Raw genomic sequence first — 18,885 nt, forward strand, 5'->3', positions numbered from 1 at the left:
TACGACACCAATCCTAATACTTCCTTCCTACCAGAGATGGCCAGCGGCAGCGGAGGACCTCGGACAGAGAGTCCATTTATCATAGAGCATGACGAGGACTCGGTGTTGGACCATGAGCTGGTTGACGACGGTAGATGTTTATCCCATGCCAACTCTTGATATATCGGTTCTAACAGCTGCGTTATAGCCATCGAAGCTGATGATCCGCTGGGCTCGACGACTGACCGTACACCGTTAACTGGAAACATTTCATCATCTTCGGCTGCCGGAGGAGCTTCGCGAAATCCCGTATCCAGCTCATACCTCACTTCATCCATACCCGGAGAGGACCGCCGTGCACCACAAAATACAATTGATGAGTCTGTTTGGGATACGCTCTCCCGGGATCTCCTAGCAGTATGGGAGAAGATGAGACAAGTTCTTTGGCCACAATACCTACTCGGTGGAATGATGATGCGCGGAGGCGGAGGTAGTGGAGGATCCGCGGAACGAGGAGAGGCAACAGGATTTGGCAGCGAGAGTATTGGGGCTCTGCGCGGACTCGTGAGCAGACTGCCAGATGCAGATGTCGTCCTGCAAGGTGGGATGAGTGAAGGGCTTAGAAACTGGGATCTTTGGTATGGCTTTCTTGACCCCTTGATCGCGTCGATATTACCTTTGGCTAACGTCCGGTGACCTGCCAGGGGCCCATTAATTTTCTGTCTTTTGTTGAGTATGTTCCTTTCAATGGGCAAGGGTGACCAGTCAAGCCTTGTCTTTTCAGGAGTATTCTGCATCGTGTGGATTGGTGAAGCTGTTGTCACTCTGCAGATCAAGCTGCTCGGTGGGAATATGTAAGTTTTGATTTTACTTTTCCTGCTTCGTCTACGTTACGCGGCGATGCATTTGCTCCATCTCCCTCTGTTTAACACCGACTTACCCGACTAACGCCGACCTTCAGTTCATTCTTTCAATCCGTCTGTCTCATCGGCTATACGCTATTCCCGCTGGTTATTGCTGCACTCCTGAGCGCTCTTAACATTCCTACTATAGCCCGCATTCCTGTTTATCTCGTCCTCGTGGCCTGGTCCCTGGCGGCGGGAGTAAGCATCTTGGGGGGCTCGGGAGTTGTCAAGAACCGGGTGGTCCTTGCTGTCTACCCCCTATTAGTCTTTTACATGGGTATTGGGTGTTTATGCTTTATCAGTTAAGAAGGGTGTAGAAGCAGGTAAGACTATACGCTTTCCTGGATGCTGTGGAACTTTGCTGACAAGACACTCTCGAAGAGAGATCAGGATCTCAACATCGCCTCGAAACCGTCACAGATATAATAATGACTGGGAGTTCATTCGCTCTTTGCTCTCATTTCAATGTTTGTTTCCTTGATCCTCCACATTTTGGCCGCGTGCTGTACCATATGTCATATACCTTGTCTTACTTCTTGCTCTGTAATGAAATAGTTATTATTATCGACTTGGTCCCTTGATATTAAGCCCTTGTAAGCAGTATGGAAAACAGCCCCCAGCTACAATCTGTCTCTAGTTGAGCGGGCTTCTCGGGTATGGAGTCGGGCAATTTTCCGGAGCCTGAACCGGCTTAACTTTTAACGTCTATCTCCATCGTCTCATTCGTAATAATGCATTTGTCTCTACTCCTTGGCTTTGAGCCATTTTTCGTGCAATGGAATGGGGAAGTGTCACGGCATATATTATCTATATAGTATGGTATGTTTAGTTGCACAGGATGGCGGCGAAGTTGATTCTCTCGCCACTTCCGCAAGGACAATGGATCACAGTCAGAGTTGGTTTATGGAAAGCTAGGAATGTTCAGCTCCGTTATGGATTATTTACCATGGTGATGATCTTCACCGCAGGATCCAGACACCACGTAGCTCAGGGATTGTCTCTCGGGGTAAAGAAAAGGGTGAAAGGTAATGAGAAAGGCTTATTTATATCGTGCTGCAGGGAACGTTGCATCTTGCTCCACTATGCTTTTACCACGGTTACTGTCTGGAAAATTTTATGTGAAGGATGTCGAGCCCGCTCCATATTATTCAAGAGAACAGCCGGATTTTGTTGATTGGACGGTAATCGGGCTGGTGGCGTACAAGATCTGCGGCAATGAACCAGTGGTACGGAGTATGACAGCGAGATTTCCTGGTGCAGTTCAGTTGCCAGCAAATTCAGTATTTCGTTAGATGCTGCGCGTACCAGCAATCAACCTGTGCAGTCCCCAGTTGGAAGAGGATGGAGGAGTAGTATGGAGTGCAACTTCAGCCGATTTCTTCCCCAACAAGGCTGAATATGCAGGGCCCAACTAAATCACGAGGACGACATGTTTCGATTCATGGGAATACTACACAGAAACAGGTGAAGCTAAGGGCCCGATGTTTTTCGTTCATTGCTATGCATGCCGAATTTATTGGAAAGCTGTTGACCTATAGGAAATCAGCACAACAACACCACAAAGCTTGAAGGCGCAGGGTAGGTTTTCATCTAAGACAGGGAGTCCCTCGCAATAAGAGATGACTATCAACTGGCAGCGAAATCGAACACTCCGGTCTGCGAGTGTGTACATAGCCACAGTGCGGGAGACTGCAGATGCTGCTGTTGGCCGTCAAAATGCGTTGACGTTTGACGTTTGACGGGTGACGTCGAGTTAAGGGAAAGGTGGGGATTACGTAAGTAACCCAACTCCTCGGCCGCCTTAACCTCAGCTTGTTTCTTCACGGCCTTGCCAGCGAAACGACCAAGCCGGACAGTTATTGAGCCAAGGGGAAACGTCGCTTAAACCGAGCAGCTCGTTTGTACGATGCACGGTAATGAGCAGAGAGAGCCGGGGCCCTGCGGGAGAGCGCCCGGAAGCAAGACCGCGGCAGTTTTAACCTCCGTTACAAGGTCTCCATTTCCGTCCACACCGGACACGATTGGCGGCTGAGAGCCAGGCGTTTCGAGAACAAGGATGCCCAGCCGATGCTGATTGGGACAAACTTCATATCAACCTTTTTTGGCTGCAGCATATGACAAGGACTTGACACCCCCGAGCAGTCGAAACAAAAAAACATGCAGTATGGCGTTGACTTTTCTTCGAGAAGTGATAACTAATGTCCGCTCGTATCGTGCCATGGAGAATCCCCCTTTGTATACAGAGTACCACTAGATGAAGTGGCATGATTACGGAGGTGTAGCTAAACAAGGACTTAGCCTGTTCTCCATAGTCTGTACTAGGACTTAGGAGTTATTCTGAGAGACATGTTATGACTGCTCGGATGCGGGTGGATCGCCTTGCAAGCCGCAATGCGTCTGTTAGCTGTCTCCATTCTTTTTACCTTTGCTTTTTCAGATAATCCTGGGTCTCCATGGTCTCATTTCTCAGCAATTCATCGGGCTTCCTTCAAGTTTGCCGCTTGGATGGTAAAGCCAATTGCTTTCTTTAGAACCATAACTCTTCAGAACCATGAAAGCAGTTCTAGTCTTCCTCCTGAATCTCGTTCGGTCTAATATTCCTTTTGCTTGAACCAGGCAGCCACATTATCTCTGACTCGGCTTTATACCTCCAGACCTGGATGACCAGGGTGAAAAACGTGGCTGGCCTGTGGGATCACTATGATTCCGCAGATGCCCATTAGCCTCTGGCTCTCCTGATGTTTATGCTGGGCATGTAGGGATATTTTCTTGTCTAGTGATAGGATCCGCAGTCTCGTGGAAGGTTTTAGATACCCTTTTTTTTCCCTCGAGGCATATCTACGAGACTGATAAATAACGGGGATCACCCACAGTTGTCTTCTTACGTCTTTTTGACTTGTACCAATGTCATTTAAGAACAGTGCGGCATCTTCAATGCCTGCGTTCTTTTTTTGAGTGTAGCACTATGGCATCTCTCAATTTAATACCGCTTTCCACAATGAAACGTCTTGGCCTGGCTGCTCTTTACATCGGAAGTGCGCTGGCATGGCCGGAACCTCACGGACCGCCCTCAAGGAATGTCCCCAGAGATGATTTCCCTATGTTCAATCCTCTTCCTAGCACTGATCTCAACACTCGTCTGATTCGATGTGAATATCCGTCCATGAAAGGCTGGACTTATTCCAATAAGAAAAATGGCGACTGGTTAAAATATGTTGGATCGAAGCCAGGGGAGATCACAGAATATAATATTGACACAGACAATGATAAATATGTTCCCCAAGGGATTACACGGAAGGTAAGTTGCAACGGCCCCTCTTAAAAGAAATTGAAATGAATCTAAACTGTTATCCTTTAGTACCACTTAGAAGTAACAGATGAGTCCGTGAACATGGACGGAACAATGTTTGACCAAGCTAAAGTGTTCAATAAGCAATATCCTGGACCGTGGATTCGTGAGTGGCTCAATGTTAGAAATACGCTTTACGTCTGATATAATACTAATACCTTGTCTAGAGGCGTGCTGGGGGGATGACCTTGGTAATGATAACCCTGACTTAAATGCAACAAGCCATGGAAGTTAACTTACTAACCGTTACCGTTAGAAATTACCGTCACCAACAAGTTGAAACATAACGGAACTGCTATTCACTGGCATGGAATCCGGATGATGGAAAACATGTTCAACGATGGTGTACCAGGCGTCACTCAATGTCCTATTCCTCCAGGTTCCTCAATGACTTACAGATTCAAGGCTAGCCAGTATGGATCCAGCTGGTATCACAGTCATTATTCCCTACAATATGCAGATGGCCTCTTTGGGCCAATGACAATCCATGGGCCAACGTCAGCGGGTTATGATAAAGCTGTTGACCCGCTATTGATGACGGACCACCTCCACAGTAGTGCATTTGAGGAATATCACAAGGAATTGGAAGGAAAGCCACCTGCGATGGACAGTATAATTCTGAACGGAAAGGGTAAAATTCCCTGCCAAACGTGTACAATTCAATGCTAAATTCACGAATTGCTAATATTTTGATAGGCGACTACGACCAAACTGGTGACTTGAAGAAGAAATACCGTACTGTCCTTAAACCTGTTAGTACCACTACCATAAATTATTATCGAAACCTGCTAACACTCTAAAAAGGGCAAAAAGTATCTTCTCAGACTGATCAATACTTCGGTTGCCACGACATTCGTCTTTTCTATTGACGGCCACAAATTCCAAGTTGTTGGGTCAGACTTTGTTCCAATAGAGCCTTATGTAACTGACCACATCGCCGTTGGGATTGGTAAGTGATATTTCAATTATGCACCACGTAACTCAACGTGACTAACTATATCCGTGCAGGCCAGCGCTATCACGTTATCCTTGAAGGGCTATCTGAAGAGGAGGCAAAGAAAAACGGAAGATATTGGGTTAGAACCACGCCCGCCAAGGGATGTTCAAAATTTGCTCCTGGCAGAGGCACCGATGACCGAACTGGCGTTATTTATTACAACAAAGACGATGGAGTATCTCCAACCACCGAAATAGGAGCTTTCTCCTTAGACTGCCGTGACGAACCACTAGAAAAGTTAGTACCCAAAGTGAAATGGACCGTCCCGGACCCGGGTCTCAATATGGTCGGTGCCTTCGAGAAACCCGCCGATGTACAACTTGGCAAATGGCATCGGCCTGGATATCCTGATACAGATAACCTTGTCTCTAACTGGGAGTTTGGGCCATCCCCAATGTGGATTAATTACTCCGAGCCTATTATCAAGAACCTCGATAAGGACAGCTTCCCTTCAACATGGGTAGTATATCCAGCAGACGATTATGTTAACGATAAATGGGTTTATCTCGTCATCACAGGGAAGAAATTAAAACCACTTAGCTCTCAAGTGGCTGTTGCCCATCCCGTAAGTCAATTTGATATCATCCCCCTGACAACAATATCCCCTTAGAGCTAACACTGATGATATAGATCCACTTGCATGGTCATGACTTCGTACTTCTACAGCAATCTATGGAACCTTGGGACTCTACGGAGGTCAACCTCAAACTTGACAATCCTCCACGCCGAGAAGTTACTTTATTACCTGCTGGAGGGTTCATTGTCATCGCTTTTAAGCCAGACAACCCGGGCTCATGGCTGCTACATTGCCATATTGCATGGCATGCGTCTGCAGGACTGGCGCTTCAGGTTCTCGAACGCAAAGAGGATTTGAAAGCCTTGACATTGAATAATCCCGATTTTGACTTTATGCAAGAAAACTGCCGAAAATGGGATGCATGGCACTCAGATAAAACCAACTATTGGAACCCAAGTGGTCACTTTCAGGACGATTCTGGAGTTTGAACAAAAGGTTGACCAATGACTTGCCTCCTTGTTTTATACCCTTTGCTTAGGCTGGACCTTGGCCCTGTTGCTTTCCCTCTGCTTATAGACTACTCACTTACATACGCCTGGAAGGCGTACCTTTAATATTTGCTGCACTAGCCGGTACAGACCATCTCAATGCATATATTCGCCACTCCTGTATATAATGTTACTTCATCATCAAGGCGACCTTTTATAATAAAAATTTGACTCTCGAATAGCGGATAGTAATAAACTAATGAAACATTAAATTGCAGCTGAGAAAAGTAAAATTTCGAGTATTAAGCTGCAGCTAGATTATTGCCCATCCACGATCAATGTTGTAAATATATCTTACTACCCTTATTACATTCCTAGTAAACTACTCATACGAGTTAGAATGATAGATACAACTCCAAAAGTAAAAGCAGGAAAGGTGAACTAGAATATTGAAGCAAGGGTCCCAATGGGATCTCCAAAGAGCATGGGAAATCCTAATAAGCCCATGGTGACACTTCCCAAGACTTGTGCAAGCGCAACCAGGAGTTTGGTTCCCTTACCTTTTTTCTTTTTACCATTGACAGCATTTCCTCCGTTGACAGATGCAGCTTCCAGTTCTTGGATCTTCATTTCCAATACCTGGCGTTCCTCATCCCGGAGAAGATGGCCGTTTGCGCGGAGTTTCTTGACGATCTCTTCATACATCATTTCCTCATTGATCTGCTGGGCCTTGAACTTGAGCTCCAAATACTCCTCATGCTTCTTCTTGTCTCGCTCAAGTTGCCGTTTCATACCTTCTATCTCATTGGTGAGGCGTCGTTTTTCATTACGCCTTTCGTATTGTAGAGAGTCCCGGGCTCGTTGAGCTTCATCACGAAGACGCTCATAATTCTCCTTGGCCTCCTGGAGAGCTGCATGGTATTCGGTATCACGAGCAGCAAGGGCCTCTTCCATGTCCTTTTGAACTTTGGCAATGTCCTGCGTGTATTTCTCTTCGAGTCTCTTCATCTCTTCATTAACTGTGTGTCCGGCGGCGGTGTCAATGAGGTTCTTGTTCTCGTCTACCAATTCCTCCTGAATCTTGAGGAGAATTGGGTTGCGCTCAACAATGCTCATGATAATAGCCAGGGCAGAGGCTCTTGTGTCTTCAAACTTAGCCATAGTTGACCCTCTTCTGATCATTGGCTCCCAGAAGTCAGGATCGGACCGGAGGGACTCCTGGTTTTCGAGGGCTTTGGATAGCTCCCCCGACTTTTCTGCAGTACCCCAGCCGGTTGTGGTAAACACCACATTGCGTAGAGGACTTTCGCCACAAAGCTGCCTAAACATCTTCAAATTCCGCAGAGTAGAGCCATACATGCGGCGGTCAGTTATCGATTGCATGTAGATTATGCCTGTGAGCATGACGTGTGGAGGATTGCGGTATGTATAGTCAAGCCAGTTGGCAATCTCCTTGAGGACTTCCGTCTCACTGCGAAATGTGTCGTTGAACCCAGGGGTATCAATCAGAGTAACGTCATATTCGTCCAGGGATAATGTATGGGCAGAGACAGCGGCGGTGCCTAAAAATTGACATATGAACATATGTTAACAATGACCAATAACCACAATGATAGTTGTAGCTTACAAGACTTGAACGTATGGCCAATATGGACATCATCAGATCCAGTAGCTGTCTGTATAAAAGTGCTCTTCCCCGACCCAGTCACCCCCATCACCGCAATAAAGACCTTCTGGCGCTCCTTCATGGTTGGTGGTATGGATATGTATATTCTTTGATACTAGTTATGTGGACAGTAACAAGTGCGATATTGATCAGTTCTGCTGCCATATTTTGGGAAACGGTACACTGATTCTCTATATAGCAAACACCACAAGCCTCCCAGACAAGCTTGCCTTTGAATTTTGCCCATGCGTCATACGAGGAGGACGATAACTAGGGTGCCTTGGCCGCAGCGAGGCTAAAACGAGATAAGTTCTCTCTTCGCGAGGCTGTGAGAATGCATGCATCTCAACCATATTCGTTTTCGAGGCATCAGGTATGCCTGAACTCACCCGCATGGTACAGACTCGCTAACCTGAAGCGAGATGAAGCGAGAGCGTGAGGGGTCGACTCCGCCCTGCTCCGTGGTCATCTGCATCGTGATGAGCGGTAGATTGTTGATGTAGCTAGTTACAGCCTGCCTGACCTTGGTTCACAGTGAGATTTGGGCAGCAGAGACTTGCTGTGTGAGAGAAAGCTGAGCAGGGAATGGAGCTGAATACTTCGTACAGTCCAGGGGTTCCGAAAGCTTCTTTCTAACAAATTTGGGCCTCCATGCCTTTAACTCACAGACAAGCAAACGCTTCACTAGTGGATATACAAGCATTGACTGCACCTGCTAGTTAGGGGGGTTGAGTACCTAATAATACGGTTGCTATAGGTGTGATTCAGGGGGGAAGCAAAGTGCAAAACCAAAGCAGCCAGCCACAGAGAATGAAAAAATGAAGGGTTGTACGGAGTAGAGGTTAACAAGACACATAATACAACAAATATATGGAGGACATATCATCTTGTTGCTCTTAGCAAAACCACAGCTTTAGCCCAGACGCGGGCTATATGGTAATTCTCACAGTCATCATTACCAAAGGCGAGGAGAGCGGGGTGTATGACCACCTCTACCCTCGAGCCGTCTAACTTGTTGTCTTCGTCATCGTCTAGGCCTTGAGAAGGGTGGGCTTCCATGGACGGGGATGAAACTTTGAACTGTTCCAATTTCAAGGATGGAAGATTTTGACTCTTCATATAAGTCCGTTGAGTCCAAAGCCTGGACGATAGCTCACCGGCATCGATAAATATATCCCGGAGCTTATTAAGGCGGGTTGTTTCCTGCTCGCTGGAAATCTTTCGGAAGAGATATTTAGCTGGTCCCGTATGAAAGATGGTGGCAAAATAGTCACTGCACCGGTGGACTCGGGAATGCATCTTTTTAGCTGCTAGCTTTTCTTTCTCACCGAGAGAACTTCCTTCAGGTGGATTGTATATTCGAAGTAACTGAGACCGCCAGATATGAGCTTCCCGTTCATCAACTATGGGAACAAAAGGTTAGTGGTCTTATACAACATGCGGTGTGAAAGAGGGGTTTCGTACGATTCTTTAGCTCCGCATAGATTCTGTTTAGAGTCTCGTTAACAAGAGGAGTTCCATCAACCGAGGAATCTTGGTCATCCGAACTGCTACACTGGCCCAAGAAATAGAAAGGGTCGTCGAATATCTGAGTATAGATATCATGAGCCACCAGGGCGTTTAGCAGGATAGATGGTAGTCGGCGTTCCATTTTCCCTGACCGTAGCGTTGCTGGGATACTACCATTTTCACTGAGTGTCACCACCTTGCTTAAGTTGCACAGAAACTCGTCCTTCTCTTCCTCGCTCATTTTTAATGCCTGCAGGCTACTTGCGGAATCCAGGGCGTACTCTTTGCTCCAGTCTCTGAGTTGACGTTGAAATAAAGAGAGGTCATCACGGACATCTCTATCGGGCTGGGAAGCCCATTTTCCCTGGCCAATTTCTCCGAAAGCTCTCTCTTGTGTCCGGCGAATTAAGCCATTGAGCTCCCGTATTTTCCCTCGCAGTTGGAAATTTTCGTCCTTTGTGAATGAATTTCCTTCTTGTAGCTCAGTAATGACTTGACGCTGGCGTCCAACTTCTGATCGTAATTGATGGATCTCCTGTTCCATTGCCTGCTCGCGAGACTTGTTGGAACGTCGAGATGAAAACCACACACTCCCTGTTGATGAAGACTCTACATCACAGCAAATGTGGGTTACCCGAATTCCACGGTCATACGGATGCCCATCCGGGATTCCGTGCACTTGCGGCCTGTCTGCCGAAACACTTCCACGATTGTCTGTGCCTGTTGGCTCCCCATTGTGTGGCTGTTCATCGTTCTTTGCTGGAGGTTTTGGGCCGCTTTCAGGTTCGGCCAGTGGTTTTCCATTCTCGTGCTGGCGTGGTTTTATCTCAACTACGGTTGGATCATTGAGTCTGCTCAAAGACCCTGGTTGGCCCCCTTGTAGCTCAGTCATGCTCGGCTCTTTGGACGATTTCGCAGCCATACACTATACAAGTCATCAGCATTTAAATCATCAGGTATTATGAGTGTCACAAAAACCATGGACTAGAAACTGGCAGCATCGGGGGACAATGTTGACCTCTAGACAGCTTGATGGGTATCCAGGCCTTAGTTCAGATTCATAAGTAGTTAAATACTGACGTCTGGAAGATCTTGAGCCCGACGTAAAGACTTACCCATTACCGTACCAGTTAAACATTGAAAAACGAAGCCTTTTTTTCGAAAGGGCAGCGTAAACTGAAGTAAGGAGATATCGGTCAACAAGTATTAATAGACCTCGCGTTCACTGTCCCCACCACAGCCATCCAGTCAGCAGAGCTTAGATAGAAGCGTGAAATATCATGCAGAGAACTTGCGCTCTTGAGTGTGATATATCAAAGACTCTAGACAAGGCTGGCTATGCACGCATGACAGTCCACTTGTGTCCCCGCAACTCGGCTGCATGAACATTGACGAAAGTGAAGGGTCAGAACACGGAGGCGGTTATCTCTTTGGACCCGTTTGCATTGCCCCTTGACATGTCTGCATGGTTGCTTTTATCAACTTGCTGTGCTGCGGTATCTTTTCGTCTGATGCTCACTATGATTGGTGGAAACTTAACGAAGTCGGTTGTCAAAATGTTCGGGTCACATCTGCATGATGCAAGGCGCCCAAGCCCATTATCACAGCCTTGTCAAATATGCTCGGTCTTGCGGGGTTCGTGAATTAAGGAAATAGGCATGGGGGATACTAGAAGGCTGTGTTTAGATGCCTGTGTGTGGGCAGGGACTAACGAAGGTTTTAAACCCCTTGTTTTCCTGTGTAGAGAAATGAGCAAACAGGAATGAAGACAAGTTGCACTGAGCTGATGAGATATTACAATTTCTGATATCTGCGGTTGTTGGACATCTCTACACCAGCACCTACACTTTTGATTTGAGGCACATTGCCAGATATCCAGCTCAATGACAGACAGCGATGCGCTAGACACAGGCTCTCGCCACAAAATAATTGTGGGAGTAGACTATGGAACCACGTATTCAGGTTTGAGATTCAAGAAGCACGATGTTAGAGGACGAAACATCTAACCTTCATGCTATAGGCGTTAGCTGGGCGGAATCTACCAAGACACGATTGGAAGACATAAATGTCATCAATACTTGGCCTGGACATCGGGATTCAACATGGAAGGTCCCGTCAAGAATAGCCTATGCATCAGAGAATAAAAACAAGATACCAGCAGATCAATGGGGATTCCAGGTCTCTCCAAACTTGATGTGTTATTCCTGGACTAAGCTGTTGCTAGACAAAAGTGCACAGCTAACAGGTTATGATGATCCATCGTTGAAGGATCTTTTTGGATCCGGCCTAATGAGTCTGCCAAAGGGGAAAAGTGCACAGTCTGTGATCGAAGACTATTTCCGGGAGTTATATGTATACCTTATCCACCAGCTCGAGAAAAAGATGGGAGCCGGTGTTTTCAATGCCACCCCAATGGAGATATATTTGACAATGCCGGCGATTTGGTCAGACCAAGCCCAACTAGCCACACGGAAAGCTGCAGAAGCTGCAGGATTCGGGTCAAGACCATATGACTCTATCTTCATGATCAAGGAGCCCGAAGCCGCCGCACTTTCAGCAATAAAACCACACCTGGGACCAAATGCCATTGATCCAGTCCAGGTATGCAATCAATAATTCTGTGGTGGCTCATGTATTAGCTGACTCCGGATTTAGCCAGGCGAGGGTATCCTGATATGCGATTGCGGAGGCGGTACGGTCGACATCACCACATATATAGTTCTAAAATCAGAGCCAAGGCTAGAGTTTGAGGAGCTTTGTGTTGGCATAGGTATCTCCGCCTATCCATAATAACGAGATTCATTCTTTGATAGCTAACCAGACCATTTTCCTTAATGTAGGAGGAAAATGCGGGTCAACTTATATCGACCGAAATTTCAACCAGTGGATGCAAGAGACCTTTGGAGAGGAATATACCTCGGTACCAATGAGGTTACGAGGACCGGGAAGTAGATTCATGAACTCCTTTGAGAGTGCGAAGCGGAACTTTGGAGGTCCTAACGACGATCGAGGAGTGGAAGTTGGGCCTATCCGGATGGACGTTGGACCAAGTGTCCACTATGATGATGATGAACTGGTGGTAAAGCTTTCGAAGTATGACATGCAGCGCTTGTTCGATCCAGTCGTGAAGGAAGTTATAGCTCTGGTCAAGTCACAGGTAAAAGCTGCTGAGAAAAAGAAAAAGAGAATTGACGTGAGTTTACCTACCTGGGAGAGCTTCTTCAATCAAGCAGCAACTGACAACTTATAGCGGCTTATACTTGTTGGAGGCTTTGGGGACTCAGATTATCTCAATACCAAGCTAGGTGAATGGTGTAAAGGAAAGAACATCGGCTCTGTGACATGTCCACCGGACTGGTAAGCAGCACCGAGAGGTGAATTTTCCCGTCATATGCAATTGCTAACTGAAAATAGTCAAGCTGCAATTGTCAAGGGTGCATGTCTGCGCGGCCTAGAAGGACTCAAGCCTGTTATCACTCATAGTAGAGCGCACTATGGCTGGTCTTGGGGGAAACGATTCAGGAAAGGCATCGACCCCGAAGTAAATGCGTACACTGATCCGCTCACTGGCGAGAAGATGTGCAGCGGGAGGATGGAATGGGTGATTCCCAAAGTATGCATTCAGAGATTGATTCTCGTCGCAGGAAATAAGATGAGGCGCTCCTGACTGACTGCCGGCTGTGACAGGGAAAACGACTGGACGAAAACTTCAAGATGAAGGCGGACATCCAGAGTACGTTCAAGCTGGGCCAGCCGCTGAACGAGAACATCACCATGTTCTCCTGCACCATGGACGAGCCGCCGGAGCGAGAAGACCACCACCGTGTCGTCAAAGTAGGAGAGATATGCCCTGCCTTTTCGACGTCCACGTTCAGCGACTTCCAGACGCGCAGGGGCACGTCGGACGGACAGATGTACCACCGCTTCAACTACACGATAGAGGTCAACTTCCGGTCCAAGGGGGGTATCCTGAGCTTTGCAGCGACGTCAGAAGGGAGAGTAATTGCAGATGCGGCTTTGGGCTTGCTCGAGGACTGATATCGTGTCCTGTTCATAGCGGTGTTGGTGCTGCTGATATTTGGCCGAGACTGGAGTCTCTCCGGCGGCACCGAGATAATCTCGTAATGTACCTATTCTTCATATCTGTACAAGACATTCCATAGGCTATTGATCTCTCTCGTCCGCTCTCCATGACGCTGTCGTCTGCTCGCCGTGTCTGCCTTGGACTGCCCTGTCCGCTCCTTGCGAGCCCAGGCAGAAGCCTAGCCACGGGCAGCCCGCCGAAGCCGTCTGACTGACCCCATCACCATCTTCTTCATCATCATCATCATCATCATCATAAGCACCATCATAAGCATCGTCGTCGTCGTGTCTTCTTCTGCCTCTTCGTGTCTCCCTCTCCTCCGATCTCAGCGGGAGTTGATGTGCTGTCTCCACTCGACGGACGAGCAGCGAAAAGAAAAAGTCTCCAGTCTTAAAATTAAACATCGCAAGGTCTTAGCAAGCAACAACACCAACACCAACTAACAACCAGCAACCTTGGTTCCCGCTCTTTTTCTTTCTTCCTCCACCGTTCTCTACTGGCAGAAGCCGCCTCTTTCTCGTCGAGCGCCCGCGTCTAAGCTGTCGACCGGAGACTACTCTCTGCCCGGAGACAGCCTGCCTCTCGTCTCGTTCGCCTGGCCACACAAGCGGACGTCGGAGCCCTTTTTCGCTGGTCCCTTGAACCCCCGCTAACCAACTACCTGACCGAAGCACTCATTCGACCAGAGATCGAACGCCGGACAGACGAGCCTCGAAGAAGATACTACGTGCTGCGGAATCAGATCCAGCAGTTGACATGGCCTCTCCTGATAGCTTGCGACAGGAGAATGGTGCTCTGAAAGGTCTGCATTTGCCATTACCTCTTTTCCGCCCCCTTCCTGCCCCCTTTTCCTCACCTTGCAGGAGTTGCGCGGCCAGCGCCTCACGCGATATATGAGCAGTTCCTAGAGCCATTGCATGTTGATATGAGAGCTTGTGACTGGAGTAATTACTGTCCTAGTGCAGTTCTCTTGGAACATCGGAGTCCTGTATAGTTATTGACGCCTGCAATTTCAATAGACAACACACCCGGACAGTCACCACCACCACAGCATCAATCGAAGCAAGACGTTGACCCTGACACGGGCGATTACTCTGAAGGTACGAAGAGTTCTACTCTACCTAGTGATCCCCCCGAACGAATTATTACAGAATTCACCCGCGAGAAAGTGTGTTCTGACACCCATAAAGACGGCGGCGGTGAACGACCAGTCCGTCAGAAGCTAAAGGAGACTTCCATTGCGGGAACAGGGACTGCAAACCCAGACCAAGCATCCGAACAAACCAAGATGGGTGAGGAGAACGGCGAGTTGCCAGAAGGCAGCATGACCGATACGAATGCAACAACCGAGCGTGGACGCCTGAAGAAGAAGCGGTCTTTTGACGACCTGATGAACGACGACGGACAGTCAGGTCACTACGAAGAAAGTGGCCATAGGAGAAAGCGCTCTAGGGATTCGAAAATGGAAACGACCCCTGAACGGGAGGCTGAGCCAGATGCATCCACAGCCGAGCTAGAAAAGGTGAAAAGCCCAAAGAAGAAACGAAGCAGAGACCAATTCGACAAGGACTTGGATTCAAAGGCAGGAGACGAAAGTGTGAAAAGGAATGACGATTCCACCGCCGACCCTTCCAAGGAGAATGCCGAATCGGAAAGTTTAGGAGCTTCACCTAATAGCCGCGCAGAAAAGGGTGAGCCAGAGAAGAAGCGTCACCGTGACAACTCGCAAGACCGGCATACCGAGGAGCCAAAGGACACCACTACTGCTTCAAAGGTAGGCCGTGGGATAATTGCTGATTGACGTCTTATACATGCGCTTACATTTTAATCTTATAGTCTGCACTGCCAAATCCTTTCTCCAACACTTCTGCTACCTCTCCATTTGGGTCCTTGGGTGCGTCGAAGCAGAGCACTACTAAACCAGTCGAGCAGTCAACCAAGGAGCAAAGCACCAATCCTTCTGCCTTCGCAGCCTCGAAATTAGCTGCATTTTCAGGATCCGAAACCTCTCCTTTTGGCGCAATTGGGGGCGGTGCGTCCATCTTTAAGAGCAAACCTAGTACCAAAGGCGAAGAAGATGGTAAAACTAGCTCCACTGGGTCCGGAGCATCTCCGTTTGCAGCTGCTGCCTCGGGTCCTTCGCCATTTGGTGCGTCTTTCAGTGGGAGTGCATTTGCAAAGAGTTCGTTTGCTAGCGGATTTGCTGCCGCAGCACCAAAACCTGGCGAACGATTGACTAGCTTTGCATCTCCCAAACCAGCGAATTTCGGATCCACGACTAAGCCAAAAGCGTTTGGCTCAAAGGAAGAAAAGAACGATGATGATGACGAGGAAGGAGAAGATGATGGCGAAGGTGACGAGGAAAAAGGAGAAACCTTCCAAGGGCTTGAAGAAGAGAAGGAAGACACGCGGTTCTTTAAACAAGAGAGTAAGCCATTCCAACCCAAGCGTCAACCCCTTAACTATCCACTGACAGAACGTTTTATTTATAGCCGAGACCGGAGAGGAAGATGAAGAGACACATTTTTCTGTCCGAGGGAAGCTCTTCCACTTTACTGGTAGCGAATGGAAAGAACGTGGCATCGGCACTTTCAAGCTTAACGTGAAGAAATTGCCCGAGTCTGCTGCAGGGGACGAAGAAGAGGGCGGCGCTGCTGCTACAAAGCCAACGAAGAGATCTGCCCGGTTTATCATGCGCACTGACGGCGTGTTCCGACTCATCCTCAACATTCCACTATACAAAGGGATGAAAGTAGGAGATGCAGAGGGCAAGGAGCCGACTGGAAAACACGTACAAATTGCCGGAGTCGAGGACGGACGAACAGTGCCCCTCTTGCTACGGGTGTGTAAAAGCAACTATCCCCTTCTCCCCACTACCTATTAGGCTATTACTTTGAGCAATGAGCTGACATCTCTACGCTAACCAGACATCCAATGCCGACGCTGCTAAGGATCTCCATGCTGCCGCCCAGGAGATACTCCATCAAATGTGATCAGCGAAAGTGAGAAACAAGATAGAGTGCATGGCTGGTTCTCAATCACTCTCTTTATTTTCCTTGTTTGTCATGTAACAGAGTCCTTCTCTCTCTCTTTTTTTCTCTCCTTAATGCAAAATTAAACGGATAAAAAGGATATAATCAATGATCAATCAGTCTATATTCATGTTTCTCCCGCTGACCTGTGTCCTGCCCTACCGATGACATAATTACCACAGTGCTTCGAAAGACGGAAATCAACATCCAAAATTAACAACGAGAGGGCACATCCAGCCTATCATTATAGCAATGCGAATGAAGAGGAAGCTATCAGTGGGAGCAGTATATTCGAAGAGCCTCAAATTGCACTGGGAAGAGTGGACCAACTAGACCATTTGCTAGACCAATTCTAAGGCCGTGATTAAGGCCTTGGAAAAGGGGGCCCCGCGCTGCGGGCGATGGCAATTGCTACATGGTATCACTTGCCAGCCAAACAGTTGTGAATCCACCCAGCCAAGTTTATATCTGCCGCCCTTGAACTCATTCCCCAGCATCACTGGAAAGAAGTGTCCCGTGTGATACCCGTTTGGATACTCGACACCAATAGCGCATTCATACGACCAAGCTGTAGCAGTTGACATGTTGCATATAGAATATGGCTGACCGAGGGTATAAGGTATAAGCGCGGAGTGATGAACCGCGGACACAGGAAAACATCCTGAGTTACTGCATCCGCAGCTGGATGCCTGGAAACCCACTTTAAGGACCTCAGCATTCTGTCCTTTGAGCAGCGAGTCTGGCATGTAGGAGCATCACGCACACTTCCTAGAGACCCTTGATGTTGGGATAAGATTTTAGTTAACAAATAACAAAGTATTTATCCGAATATTTTTAGATGTACCCTGCTCGAATTGTCAAAGATGTATATATATGCGACTCTTTTGATACAATTTTCTAGAATTCCGGCGAGAAGGCCGGGAGAGTCGCAACCGAACTCTCCTAAGTATTCATCAGGAGTATTCATCAGGAGAGACAAAGGAAAAGTTATTCGGCGCCACCAACAATCTCAGCGGGCAATGTCTAATATCCTTTGGATTAGCTGTGGCTTGGTGGATTATATATAGCTGCAGCGATACCCCGTGGAACCTTCGCCTTAGCTAGTGTATCGTTCGTGTTTGAAAAAAGCCGGCAAAAAAGGAGTAAAATGACTTTACCTGACTAAAATGCGGGTACCCAGCCATCAATTCGTAATCTCATTAAATCCCCTAGATGTGTAGACCCATCTGCTTCCACTGTCACCAGTTCCAAGTCCCGAGGACGTGCTCTATATATTCAGCAGCGCCGCTTAGTTTTAGGATAAGACAGATGGCACGATGAATGGCGAGAAGCCGAGGAGACAGGAGGTCTATTGTACGGTTGGGACTGAGCATCAGGGTGCGAATAACGTGGAAAAAGGGATCGCTTAGAAAATCATTCTCAGTAGAATGAATCCTATATTCATGTGCCCTACCTGTAGCCTCGAAGTATATCTTAAATTCACCAAAGAGTCGGTGGTTATCAAGGGTTAGTGTAAGAGCGTTTGATGGGTTGTCGATCTTTGGACCATCGATGAAGTGAGTAATGCCGGGATCGAACATATCCATAATCCGGAGTATATTCTTCTTCGATTTGGTCTTATATCTAGTTAGTGAGATGCTAGACATAGCGGGGATCATTTGTACTAGATCTCCATCCTCAGAAGCAACCTTTGTTAGGTAATGTGGCAGTATATGAGCAACTTCTAGATACTAGAAGGTATCACGTTGCTCTGTTTTAAGGAGTCTGCAATCATTATCTGTACAGTTTTTGCCAATTGCTACTCGTCGTCTAGCTTCTGTAATGTCAACTTTTCGAGTCACAATACATCGATGATGATTACGGACGAGGCAGTTATACCTCAAGATAGATAAGCGCTGTTTTGTGCCAGTAGTGGTCGATTCTTGTATCGTGGACAATGAGGTGGGCGCCAGTTGCGTGTCTTGACGGATGATGCTCTCGCTGTATATTGCTTGAGTTAGAGAGCAATCGCAAGTAGGAGGCAAATTGAACGCACGTGGAAGAAAGAACTGGGTAACCATGTAGTGTGCAAACTCCTCGAGAGCACTCATCACATCGTTTCGCGCGGTTAGCTCCCATAAACTGATGTCCTCGAAGTATGATAGTGCCGACGTAATATTAGACGTAGCGCTAGTCAGATTCTCATGCAGGAATGTGAAGAAAAGCGCTAAAAATGAGTCCTTTGAAAAGATATGCTCTAGTGCGGCATGTATTAATTTAGCAGGCTTCTATCTCTTTTCTATTTCTCGTTCGAGGCCGTAGTCCTTGACGAGCATATCAAGGAGGCTCCTTGCTGAGCTAGACTGCTATAGAGTAAGCG

General features: G+C 47.5%; 7 protein-coding genes across 7 annotated transcripts; 4 read left to right on the forward strand and 3 right to left on the reverse strand.

Moving 5' to 3' along the window:
- Positions 1–36: 36 nt before the first annotated feature.
- On the forward strand, positions 37–837 carry ARB_05827 (uncharacterized protein; the record flags this gene model as incomplete). Its single annotated transcript, XM_003015471.1, has 3 exons — positions 37–130; positions 188–617; positions 684–837. 3 exons carry the CDS (start codon positions 37–39, stop codon positions 835–837), a joined length of 678 nt encoding a protein of 225 aa, XP_003015517.1.
- Positions 838–3,882: 3,045 nt separating this feature from the next.
- On the forward strand, positions 3,883–6,235 carry ARB_05828 (uncharacterized protein; the record flags this gene model as incomplete). Its single annotated transcript, XM_003015472.1, has 7 exons — positions 3,883–4,182; positions 4,243–4,339; positions 4,490–4,864; positions 4,930–4,985; positions 5,038–5,182; positions 5,242–5,795; positions 5,861–6,235. 7 exons carry the CDS (start codon positions 3,883–3,885, stop codon positions 6,233–6,235), a joined length of 1,902 nt encoding a protein of 633 aa, XP_003015518.1.
- A 441-nt stretch (positions 6,236–6,676) lies between these two features.
- ARB_05829 (uncharacterized protein) lies at positions 6,677–7,983 on the reverse strand (the record flags this gene model as incomplete). The annotated part of the gene is made up of 2 exons (XM_003015473.1): positions 6,677–7,797; positions 7,863–7,983. The coding sequence occupies 2 exons, from the start codon at positions 7,981–7,983 to the stop codon at positions 6,677–6,679; spliced, it is 1,242 nt and encodes a 413-aa protein (XP_003015519.1).
- An 800-nt stretch (positions 7,984–8,783) lies between these two features.
- Positions 8,784–10,302, reverse strand: ARB_05830 (uncharacterized protein; the record flags this gene model as incomplete). Its single annotated transcript, XM_003015474.1, has 2 exons — positions 8,784–9,304; positions 9,366–10,302. 2 exons carry the CDS (start codon positions 10,300–10,302, stop codon positions 8,784–8,786), a joined length of 1,458 nt encoding a protein of 485 aa, XP_003015520.1.
- Positions 10,303–11,393: 1,091 nt separating this feature from the next.
- ARB_05831 (uncharacterized protein) lies at positions 11,394–13,448 on the forward strand (the record flags this gene model as incomplete). Its single annotated transcript, XM_003015475.1, has 5 exons — positions 11,394–12,011; positions 12,181–12,603; positions 12,661–12,767; positions 12,825–13,023; positions 13,098–13,448. 5 exons carry the CDS (start codon positions 11,394–11,396, stop codon positions 13,446–13,448), a joined length of 1,698 nt encoding a protein of 565 aa, XP_003015521.1.
- A 126-nt stretch (positions 13,449–13,574) lies between these two features.
- Positions 13,575–13,898, reverse strand: ARB_05832 (uncharacterized protein; the record flags this gene model as incomplete). The annotated part of the gene is made up of 1 exon (XM_003015476.1): positions 13,575–13,898. One exon carries the CDS (start codon positions 13,896–13,898, stop codon positions 13,575–13,577), a length of 324 nt encoding a protein of 107 aa, XP_003015522.1.
- Positions 13,899–14,250: 352 nt separating this feature from the next.
- On the forward strand, positions 14,251–16,487 carry ARB_05833 (nuclear protein export protein Yrb2, putative; the record flags this gene model as incomplete). Its single annotated transcript, XM_003015477.1, has 6 exons — positions 14,251–14,296; positions 14,403–14,438; positions 14,514–15,268; positions 15,331–15,922; positions 15,987–16,336; positions 16,422–16,487. The coding sequence occupies 6 exons, from the start codon at positions 14,251–14,253 to the stop codon at positions 16,485–16,487; spliced, it is 1,845 nt and encodes a 614-aa protein (XP_003015523.1).
- Between the last annotated feature and the right edge of the window lie 2,398 nt (positions 16,488–18,885).

Source organism: Trichophyton benhamiae (assembly GCF_000151125.1).
Source record: "Trichophyton benhamiae CBS 112371 chromosome Unknown Abenha-G-c-322p01.r1, whole genome shotgun sequence".
In the NCBI taxonomy this organism is placed as follows: domain Eukaryota; kingdom Fungi; phylum Ascomycota; class Eurotiomycetes; order Onygenales; family Arthrodermataceae; genus Trichophyton; species Trichophyton benhamiae.